The 11,772-nt window shown below is 39.3% G+C and overlaps 1 protein-coding gene across 1 annotated transcript; it reads left to right on the forward strand.

Moving 5' to 3' along the window:
- Positions 1-3,131: 3,131 nt before the first annotated feature.
- TAC1 (tachykinin precursor 1) lies at positions 3,132-11,227 on the forward strand. Its single transcript, XM_059932799.1, has 7 exons — positions 3,132-3,189; positions 3,650-3,781; positions 4,851-4,947; positions 5,424-5,468; positions 5,949-5,972; positions 7,403-7,456; positions 11,114-11,227. The coding sequence occupies exons 2-7, from the start codon at positions 3,659-3,661 to the stop codon at positions 11,161-11,163; spliced, it is 393 nt and encodes a 130-aa protein (XP_059788782.1). The 5' UTR covers positions 3,132-3,189; positions 3,650-3,658; the 3' UTR covers positions 11,164-11,227.
- Positions 11,228-11,772: the final 545 nt, after the last annotated feature.

The following is an 11,772-nucleotide window of genomic DNA, read 5'->3' on the forward strand; positions in this document are numbered from 1 at the left end:
ATATAATAACAACAAAAATAAAATAATAATAAAAGAATAAACTAAACCTAAAAGAAATAGTTACTAGAAGGAAGACGGTAGTGGGACAGGGATTGAAAGTATACTTCTTTGAATACATTATGTTTCAAATATTTGAGTTTGGAACTATGTGTTTTACATAATTCTAATAAAAGCAATTCCTAAAACTCAAAAGCAAAGTGAGCAAATGAACCTATGTGTATTATAGTTGATAGCATAACCATATAGAGAACTTTTAAAATGACTTTAAAACATAGTAAGTTGACTGAACATACCTTGTGTGATATATCTTAAAGATTAAAAAAAAATACAAATAAAAACCCTTAGTCTGTTTCTAATAATCATATTGTTGATCATGTTGTCATTGTGTATTGGGATAAAGCAAATGAGTAACAATGTTGATGTCACTGGGAACTGATATTTTGGCATTGAAGAGAAGATGCAAAATAGAAGAGGTTAAAGAAAGACTCTATAGTATCCTGATTTGAACAGAAAGTTGTCATGATATATTCATGATTTTAAACACACACATACACACATTTTCAGCTCTATTCATTGAAAAAGTCTTGAAACAATGAAGAACTCTGTAGCATTGTGCACCCATAATACCCAGATTATGGTCTCTAATTATCATTTCTAATTCAAAACAAACAAGAGCTCCTTAAATGCAAATTGCAGGTTTGAGGCAGGAAATACACAACTTAAACCTAGAATATCTTGTCTTACCAAAATCAAGAAAGCCTTTAAAGCCTATTTAAGGCATATCAGATATCTCAGGAGTCAATTTGAAAAGTCACTTTCTGGTCACCTTTCTTCTTCTGGCCAAGAAATGGGATAATCTGAGCACCGATTAGAAGGAGGCCTGATTCTATCTTTCTTTGAAGAAATGAAATACTTCAATTGTGTTTAAATCCATGAAGTCATAATAATCCTAAATGGGGGGGTGCCATATTTGAATATATTAATTTACCAACTCATTTTTTAAATTGGTAAAGGGAATTAATCAAGCACTTATCCCATCTTTCCTAGGTTAGCCATGTCTTAGAGTAACTACATAGTTGTTGAGAAAAAAATTTTCTCTTTATATGGAAGGAATAGGCCAACTAATAAATAAAAAAATAAATGATAAAATCATAATAACACTATTTTGAAAGTACTAATAAGTTAATGGATCTAAAATGATCAGCAACAGCTGCTAACTCTCAAAAGGAGAAGCAACCAGCTATCACGTGCTTCCTAACAACACATGCAAAGTAACTTTGTCAGAAAAACCGAACCAACATGTCATTAAACTTCTAGATACAACTACCAAGTAATCAGAAATAGAACAGAGGAACAAGTTAAAAGAAACCACTAGGTGTAATCAGCAAACTCCAGAACATAGTACAGTCTACTGAGCAGTTTTATTCATAAAGAGAGAGAGAGAGAACTATAGACTAGGGAAGATTTAAGAGATATACAAACCAATTGCAATTTATGAACTTCATTACAATTCTGATTTCAACTAGTAAACTGTATGGGGGTGGGCCTTATGAAACAATGAGGAATATTTGAACACTGACTGGATATTAATGTAAGGAATTATTTTACGTTTTTTTTAGGTGGAACAACAGCATGGTTCTGTTTTTATTTTTTATCCTTTCTATAGACATGCTGAAATATTTACAGTTGAAATTATGTCTAAGATTTGCTTTGAAATAATCTGAGTGGTGGGGAAATAGGAAGGGTTTGTAAGTGAAACTTGCAAATTGTTTCAAGTGGATGATTCTCTCTACTTTTGTATATGTTTATAATTTCCCATATAAAAAAGTTATAAAAACAAATATAACGCATTGCATTGTGAGGCTAGGCCTAAAGAAATGAGATAGACACATGGGAATTTCAAAAGTCAGGGTTATTTAAGAAAGAACAACAAATATTAGAAGAAAAAATATTGGTTTATATGAATTGCAATAAATTATTTCCTTTATGCACTATACTAAGAACATCAGAATTAACTGGAAAGCATAGTACTTACTAAGGAAAGAGGAGAAAACAACTCCACCCCAGATACAACAGTCATTTAGTCTGCAAGGCAAACCATGGGCTCATGGAAAGCTGTGATAATCTATACAGATGTTATTTGTCAAATAGTTTCATATTGATAATGACTGCCCAATTAATATCTTCACTACACTTATTTTCATGTACAGGAGAAATCTATGAAGGATCTTAAGAGTCCTTTAGTGACAACCGGGAAGGATCCTGTACACCTCTGGTGCGTTTCTTAGTCTTCAGCGAGAAAGGGTAGGAGAGAAGAGAAAACGTACCCCTGCTCCAGCATGTAGCTAGCTAGCTTGGAACAAAAGATATCCTAGAATGGCACTGATATAAAAGTTCTACGTGCAATGCCAAGTTTAATTTCCCCCGTCTCCAAAACGTAAAATAAATCTGCTGCCATCGTCTGAAATCCTATGGGACTGAAAAATCCTTTCGTATACTGAAGAAACGGCAGTATTCTAGCTAATTTGGGAGAAATGTTCTGCTCGTAGAAAGATGCTATTGATATATCTCAGAAACACTTAAGACACTCTGCAGATGGAAATAGGGGGGAAATGTCTCCCTACCCCCCCCATTTGAAGTTCTCCTTTCTTAGTCTGATTTTCGACAACAATATCTTAATACCCGAAGTTATTTGGCCATCCTTGGAAGTGCAACTTACCCTCTCAAGGGACTTAAAAGTTGCCTAAGTCTGAGGAATGAGTCACTTTGCTCAATTTTGATGAGTAATCTCAGGTGTCATGGAAGCCCATTCTGAAGAAAAAGAGGGGAGGGGGCGTCAGATCTGCAAACGGAAGAAGACAGCCCGCTGGGGATTGGATGGCGAGATCTCGATTTTCCTACAATTGCGTCATTTCGAACCCAATTGGGTCCAGATGTTATGCGCACCGACGGATTGCCGTCTCGGAAACTCTCAATCAGACGCAAGCGAAAGGAGAGGAGGCGGCTAATGAAATATTGAGCAGAAAGTCGCGTGGGGAGCGTGTCACGTGGGTCTCGAGGCTCAGCGAACCTGGGATAAATACCGCGCTGCAGCCAGCAGGCAAAAGCGCGAGCTGCTGCGACAGAGAGTGCCGAGCGCCCAGCGAGCGCTCCGACCCGCCGAGGAACCCCAAGGGCTGGTCAGCCGCAGTAAGTGCCTGCGCCCTGCCGGGTGGGCTTCCCGCACCGCGCACCGCTCCGAGGCGGCGTCTAGCAGGGCTGGATGGGCCGCTGCGGCGAGGGACAGCGGGGAGACAGCTGAGGGACAGCGGGGGGACTGCGGGGAGACGGCGGCGAGATGGATATCCCAAGTGCCTTGTCCCTCTTTCTCTTCCAACCCGCAGAGCCTCCTGGCTTGAAGGTGTGGATTGGTGGGTTGGGGGCTGGGGGGGCTGAGATCTAGGAAGAAGAGGATTTGAGAAGCTTTAGGGCTTGATTCTCTTCCCTAAAGGGTACCGACAGGACTTCAGCCCTTAGGCGGTTTATCTTGTTTCAATCGACCTTGAGTTCCGTTGTGGGATCGAAAATTCTGCTGCCTCAACTCTTGGATAGACACCCCCAATACATTTTTTTTTTTCTCTCCTCTTCTTCTTCTCCCCACTCATCCCAGAAATCCAACATGAAAATCCTAGTGGCCTTGGCAGTCTTCTTTCTCGTCTCCACTCAACTGTTTGCATTAGAAATTGGAGCCAACGATGATCTGAATTATTGGTCTGACTGGTCCGACAGAGACCAGATCAAGGTGAGACCCGGTCCCAAGATGGCCCGCGCCTTTCTTCATGGGCTTACGAGGTGTCACTTACCCCCCGCGATAGCATCCTAGTTACCCTAGCGGGCACCAACCAGGACCCTAGCGGGACCGCAACCAGAGGCGGTGGAGGCGCGCCGGGAGGGATGTAGAGGAACGCCATCCCCTGGGTCCCACACGAGATTTTGCATCCAAGAACCAAGTTTCCTCCCGAGGGCTGCATCGTCGGGTCTCGGGAACTCTCTGGAGGAGTTATACCCTCCCTGGTGATCCCGGAATCCTCACAAGACTGGAAACCTCACAAGGTTTCATCCCCTGGTAACGCGGATTTCGGAGACTCAGGTCCAGCTGCAAGGACCTGGCATTTGGAAATGCTGGGGCAGGGGCAGAGGAGTGCGCGCCCGACGCAGGCAAAAGCAGGGGCAAGTGGCGAGGTGGTGGGGTCTTGGAGGGGCGCAGGTGGGTAGGAGGCTAACTTCCTGCCATGACTTTTATTTTACGGACCTGGAGACGTAGCCGCAAGTTTTCCTTTAGATTGCTCGCAGGCTATTCGCGCAAGGGAGCGCGCCCCGCCGGAACAGTGAAAGTCGCGCACTGTTAGTCGCTTGTAAAGGGCTGTCACCTTCCCTACCCTCCCCCCGCCACTCCCCCACACACACCTGTGCGCATTTAGGGCGGTGAGAAGTCTCCAAAGCCCGAGCTAGAGATGAACAAAGTCCGGTAGCTGAGCGGCAGATGAGTGAGGGTCCCTGGGATGGGAGGAAAGAGGGGAAAGTGAGCAGGGCTTGGAGACGACGAGCCTCCAGCTAACTGGTTAGGGCTAGGCTTCGGGGAGGCGGCGGCGCCGGACACGAATTGGGCGGGGAGGGGTGGAGAGAGGCAACGCCCAGGTGTGGGGAGGCCCGGCCTCCTCTCGCCTCGGAGCTGGTTCCCCAGCCCTGGCTCGGCCTGTCCCTGCCGCCAAGATTTGCCCCAGGCTGGAGCGCACCGCCAGAACGACTCTAGTTTGCCGGCGCCTTGCACTGGTTGCCTACACGCCCCTGTCGGTGCGTCTGTCCTCTAGGAGGAGCTGCCCGAGCCCTTTGAGCATCTTCTGCAGAGAATCGCCCGCAGACCCAAGTCTCAGCAGTTCTTCGGATTAATGGGCAAACGGGATGCTGGTGAGATGGGCAGCCATCACCCTCTCTGTCTCTCTGGGCAACCCCCACCCCCCCCCCGCCACTCCCACCCCGGAATCCTAGCTCATGCTCAGAGCACGCAATCTCTCTTGATCTATGAGCAGAGACTTCCACCCTAAAATGGGTATATCTCCCGGAGCGCGACTCTGGCCCTCACCCCGCTAACACACACATGCCACGGAGGGAGGGAGGGATCGGTCCAAACCACCAAGAACAGGAACCAACCTTAAGCTAAGTGCTTCCTTGACTAAGGATCCAAACTGACAAAGAACAGGAAGGAACGGGGCCTCCAGGGGATATCAGAATGTTCTCAGTCCATGTGGAAAACTGACTTTAGACCACTGGGGTTGGATTAGATTTAGGTGCCAGTGTCTCATGATAGAAATATTTAATTTCCTTGAATTCTCACACCATCAGTGGCACGTGTAAACAGTTAATGTCAATTCGTCTCTTGTCAGATTCCTCAATTGAAAAACAAGTGGCCCTGTTACAGGCTCTTTATGGTAAACATTTCTCTAAATCTTTATTTTACTCTTGTGAATGCACATGTATGAAAATGGAGAATGTCTTTTGTGGGTTGAAATACAGATTCTTGGTTGACTATTGAATAAAGAGATGGGTTTGCTCTCTCTCTCTCTTGAGCATCAAAGCTGACCGGCCTTGAAGATGTGTCTCTTATAAGAAAACAAGACAGGTGGTAAGGCCAGGCAGTTCAGGCCTCAGGAGTCTCACAGACCTGGGTTCGAATCTGTGGCCCACATAAATCACTTAAAAATATTCCTTTTGTTTAAAATATTTTGTTTTTATTATTAATAATTTGGATAGCATTTATGATTCTGCTATATTCCTCAAGATAGTACATGAATGGAAAATGTTGCATTATTTAAAAAATCAATTTATTTTATAATTCTCTTTAAAAGATATAATGTAGCTCCTTTAAAACAAATCTATTGTGTTTGTTAATTTTATTTTTCTTTCTATAGGACATGGCCAGATCTCTCATAAAAGTAAGTTCCAAATTATTTTGACATTTATCATATGCAAATGTAAATTAGATTGAATTCCACTTTACATAATAACTTATTTTCTGTTGTAATGTAGAACTTAATATTTTTAATTAGCACAATTTAAGAATGGAGCAGACTCATAGTGCATCCAGAACATGAATGTTTAAAGCTCTGTTGTTTAAACATATCATACTTATCAAAAGGATGCATTATATTAAAAATCCTTTAACTCTCAGCTGAACTGTTGCTGAATTCCTGACCCACAGAAACTGAGATAATAAAGAAAGAAAGGAAGGAGAGGAAGGAAGGAAGGAAGGAAGGGAGGAAGGAATCCTTTAAATCCTGTAAATTGTTAGTTTTAGATAAGAATTTCAACCCTAGGGGTAAAAATCCACCACGCATTCCTCTCCCCTCAACCCCACCCCACCACTTCCACTGAAAAAACAAAAGCAAAAACAAAAATCCAAGCATTTATAGGCATCTCCTAGTTCATTTTAGTGTGCTGGATTCCATGATGACATCATTTCTTAGAGTAATCCAGCAACCAATTAAGAGGATGGAGTGAATGAGTAGAGAATCCATACTAAAGGTAAAGATAGATAAAGTTGTAGAAAGTACCAGGGGTCCATCTTAATCACACTCACTTACCCCAAGGTCCACTCACTTACTCCAACTTGGATTTTGATTCACTGGAAGCAGAGTAGAGGCCACACTAAGATAGCAGCCGTGTTCTTAGCTAATATAGTATAAACCAAGAGACATCCTCCCACTAGAGTTAAAATAATAATCCTTTCCAAAGGCTTCATCTTTGAAAGTATATAAATCTTATTCATATTTACTTTCTCAGGACTTGACTTTCAAGGGAATTATATATAGCAAAATTCCATGTAATAAAAATAAATGTACTCTATTAATGTCAAAACTAATGTACTTTTTCCAAAAGAAATATTTTTTAAAATCCAATAAAATAGCAATAGTGAACTTTAGAAGTTTATAATTATCAGGTACAGGAATCTGATTTAACTAAGCTTCAGTTTCCTGAGAAATACAACATATTCAGTAATATGAGGAAATAAGCTTTGATGTTTCTGTCACACAAATGTGAAACTGACTCCCTAAACATCAAAGCTAGCTCAAACAGCAATATTTAAAACATTGTATATAGACAGATAAAATAGAATATGAATAAAGTGTACTTGCTAATATTTAGATATAGAATTGAGAAAAGTGCTTTCATTGTATTATTTTTATTTAGTGTCATTTATAAGACTTACTAGGAATCTTTATTTCTTCGGGCTCACCAAACTTGAAATAATTATATATTTATTATATAGGCATATATTTGGAAGCTTACATTTTTTTGGTACTAGTTATAACAGTTTATTTCCAGAGATATATATATTAAAATACCCCTAAATGTATTTTTCCAGGGCATAAAACTGATTCCTTTGTTGGACTAATGGGCAAAAGAGCTTTAAATTCTGGTATGTATAAAACCATGACTGCAAATAAACAGTACCTTAAATCTACTTCTATTTTCTCTAAGGCATTCTTTTCAAAGTGTTAAACAGGAATAATAAAATTAAAATGAGTATTTATGTTGAAAAATATCTAATTGCAATAAATAAATCCAAGAATGGATTTATAGATGATTGAGCTAATATCACCACAATATCAATCTATCCTTCTCAAACTCCCAGTGTCTGCCACATTTAATCATTACCTAACCTGAATCTTTGGGCTAGTCTAATACCCTTTCCCTTACATCTGTTCAATAAGCCACATTTAACCTTACTGAACTAAGGGGTATGGGGGATGGGGGAGATAAGACCGATAATTTTACTTGTTACCAAGGTAATTGGAAAGTCTTACAAAAGGTTAAATCTGACAGTCTTCCAACACCAAAATAAATAAACAAAAACAAACAAATCCATTTTTACAAATCACTTGCTCTTTATGATATTATAGAAACTCAAACTCTAAACCTCCTGATGAATGTTTAAGACTAGGAGAGTAACATAGTCCGTTCCAATGCCTTCAAAAAGGAACACAGTCAAATTATCCTAGAGGGTTATAATCAGTTCTGGCTATAAAACCCTTAAAGAGAACGAGTGCCACAATTCTCCCCATAACCCAGTTTAAGTCTGAACAACTCTTTCACTTGATGTAAAGCCTGCATATTTCCTTTCTTTTCTTTAATTTCTATTTTCTATGTAAATGCCATATGCATATATCTGAAAACTCTAATTTCTTAACTCATTCATCACAGTATTTTCAAGGTTAAATAACCCCTGTATCATTTTCATAGAAACTGATATTTTGTTAAGCTCATTCAGGCCTTATAGTTCGTAGTTTAATTTGAAAGCTATTCAGATTCTCTTTATTTTACCTTCAGTGAAATTAGAATTAAAATACTAATCATGTAATTAATTAGAAAGTAATCATCACCTGTCTTATCCATTTAGAATATTTCTGGTTTCCTGAAAATCTGTAAGTAAGATATGCTGGCTTAATTAATCTGAAAAAGTCATGCAAAAATGAGGTATCCTAGTATTTTTTTTTTTTTTTAGTTTCATTTTATTTTTGGCTGCATTGGGCCCTCATTGCTGCGCGTGGGCTTTCTCTAATTGCGGTGAGCGGGGGCTACTCTTCGTTGCGATGCACAGGCTTCTCATTGCGGTGGCTTTTATTTTTGCGGAGCACAGGCTCTAGGCGCACGGGGCTTCAGTAGTTGTGGTTTGAGGGCTCTAGAGCGCAGGCTCAGTAGTTTCGTCGACCCCTGGGCTTAGTTGCTCCGAGGCATGTGGTAACTTCGCGGAACAGGGATCGAACCCATGTCCCCTGCATTGGCAGGCCGATTCTTAACCACTGCGCCATCAGGGAAGTCCAAGGTATCCTCATATTTATATTGGTTCTCTACCTTCCAGATTTAGACACTACATTTGTATTTCTTCCTCAGTAATTTGGAGGCTTCTCAAATTTAAATTTTAAAGAAGTTACCAGTGTACTTAATGAAAAACTAAAATTGTTTTATTAGTATGTATTATCTTCCAGCTTTTGGAAATGGAATATAAGTTTAAACCACACTGGCTTTATTTGTATCAGAAGTGTACACTAGCCCTTATATACCTGTGGTTTTCTTGATAATCACACCAGTCAACAACTTTCCATTTTCAGAATTGATAAGTGGTTTCAGAACATGCTTAACTTTACAAATAATATAGATATGTGCAATTTGAACAAATTAGATGCTATTAAATGTACTTAAAATAATATAATTATAGATATATTAAATAGAATCACTGTATGAATCAGAATCAATTTATGACTAAATCTTTGCTCCTCCATTTTAGTTAAGAAGATATAAAAGGAAAAAATGGGCAAATATGTAATTTATACCCAATCGGGTACATTTTCATATAATCAGTTGAGGCAAGGTTATCATAGACACCTTCTACAGCCATCCGATCCTTACCCTGTTGTGGTCACAGACCCCTTTGACAATCTGAGTAATCTAGAAAGTGTCTTCCCAGAGAAACCCTTATCAGTTCATACACACAAACATTTACATATGGTTTTAGAGGATTCAAGGACCAGGTAAGAAACTCTGCTTCCAATTAAGAGGACTTTGTATTTCAGCTCAATCACTAATCTGTCTTTGGTTAGTTTACATTCGCATTCACTTCCCTTCTCTGAGGAACAAAATTATGTTACCGAAAGTTTGTCAGGACCTGAACTTGTGCTGACCATCCTCCTCCTACAAACAAACCAGGGTCAGAAATGGACTGTTTCTTTCCTTCAGAACTGCCAAGATCGGGCCTCAGACTATCCATTCCACCCCGGAAGTGTGTTCATGATTGACATAAAACATTCAACGTATTGTTAACCTCACTTAAGGGAATCTTGAATGCTAATGAGAACCTGCTCAGTGGTAAAAGGGGAAAGTGATAACACTGGAGGCTTTACCTACCTACTCTTTCAACAAATCCTTCTCACTGAGAAAATTGTTTAGAGTGGCACCTAAGATTCCTACATGTCTTTCACAATTCTTTCTACTATTTCTATTTAAATTCAGTATTTTATACATGTATACTGAATTTGTAAAAGCACAGTAGTTTGACTACGATGTAAATCTAAGTGTATAAAGTATTAGATAAAATGATGAAAATATATACTTAAGTATTTTGATCACAGCAATCTGATCCGTACCCTTTTGTGGCTGCAGACCCCTTTGAAATTATATTTAATAATATAATATAATATAATGTAATTTGGTACTTTTTTCTGTCCATATAGTCAAAGTACTTAAGTTACTTGCTAGCTATATGTTAAATACCTTTGGAAGCAGTGATTAATCTTTCACAGGCCATTAGGGTGCTAGGAGGTAAGTTAAACTATGTTGTATTTAGATGGCTCCATTGCCCTACTTACAGACAATGAGATTGTTTTTAGTCTCAAGGACAATCTATCATTGGGAGGAATCCACAAGATAGGAAGAGACCCTCACACCATTCGGTACCCCGATACCAGAAATCAGCAAACTCATTCTGTAAAGAACCAGGGAGTAAACATTTTAGACTATGTGAGCCATGCAGTCTCTGCAGCAACTACTCAGGTCTTCCATTTTAATGTTAAAGTAGGCATAGACAATACATAAATTAATGGGTGTGGCCATGTTCCAATAAAACACTATTTACAAGAAAAGATGGTGGGCTAGATTTGGCCCATGGCCTGTAGTTGGTTGACTCTGTCCTAGAATAAAAGTCCCACATTTTGCTTTCATCCTCCTACTATTCCTGTTTACTTTAGGCATTATCCTTTCTATAAATCACCATGGTGTCCGCCACTGCTTGAGAAAGCTGTGGAGAATCAATGTTGCAGTATATTGTGGAAATACACTTTGGGGGCACCAAGTCTATGAGGATGACCAAAATAACCAAGAATTCTGTGGACAGATCACTTCCAATCAGGATAAAGACTGAGGCCCGATTGGAAGATGTGCAAATAAGACTCTTAGAAATACTTCAATGGAGTGAAAAAAGTAATTATGAGTTTAAAATAAATTTCTGTATGCCTTGAACTTTGTTTAACTGTGTCAGTGAATCTTCTTAACAAACCCTTTACCTTATCTTTGTTCTCAGTGGCTTATGAAAGGAGTGCAATGCAGAATTATGAAAGAAGACGTAAATAAACTACCTAACGTATTATTCATTTGAGCTTCATTTGTGTCAATGGCCAAGGCAAGATAAAATGAGACATGCGCTATGAGGAATAATTATTTATTTAATAATAATTGTTGTTTTGAGTTGAAAACTCAAAAAGTATTTATTTTTCATATTGTGCCAATATGTGTTGTAAAAGCGTGTTGTCATTCTAATATGACAACTCGCTCAGAAGTAGAAGTCAGTGGTAATTTCTCAACAAAGCACAGTATTCAATGAAGTTATAAAAGCCTATCAGAGATATACTCTCCAAAGAAAGAAACCATTTCTCTTTGTTGGCAGCAGTCACGTCAGCTACTACTAAAGAAAGGAAACTCACAGATAGGCTGTGCTTCTCCATTTGTTTTCATGGTGAAAGTGTACTGAGACTTGGTACCAAACTATGTTTGTATCCCTGCAGCATGTTTCATGTTTTGTGACTATATAGAGATGTTTTAAAAGTTTTAATGTGACTCTAAGGTCTTTATTTTATTGTACAATGTGTTGTGATAGTTTACATTTTAAATAAAAGAAAAAAATATCTTGAGAATTGGGTCTTATTCTTTCATTAACATTTATGTCAAATCAGCAACCTTTCT

Source organism: Balaenoptera ricei, chromosome 9, assembly GCF_028023285.1.
Source record: "Balaenoptera ricei isolate mBalRic1 chromosome 9, mBalRic1.hap2, whole genome shotgun sequence".
NCBI lineage: Eukaryota > Metazoa > Chordata > Mammalia > Artiodactyla > Balaenopteridae > Balaenoptera > Balaenoptera ricei.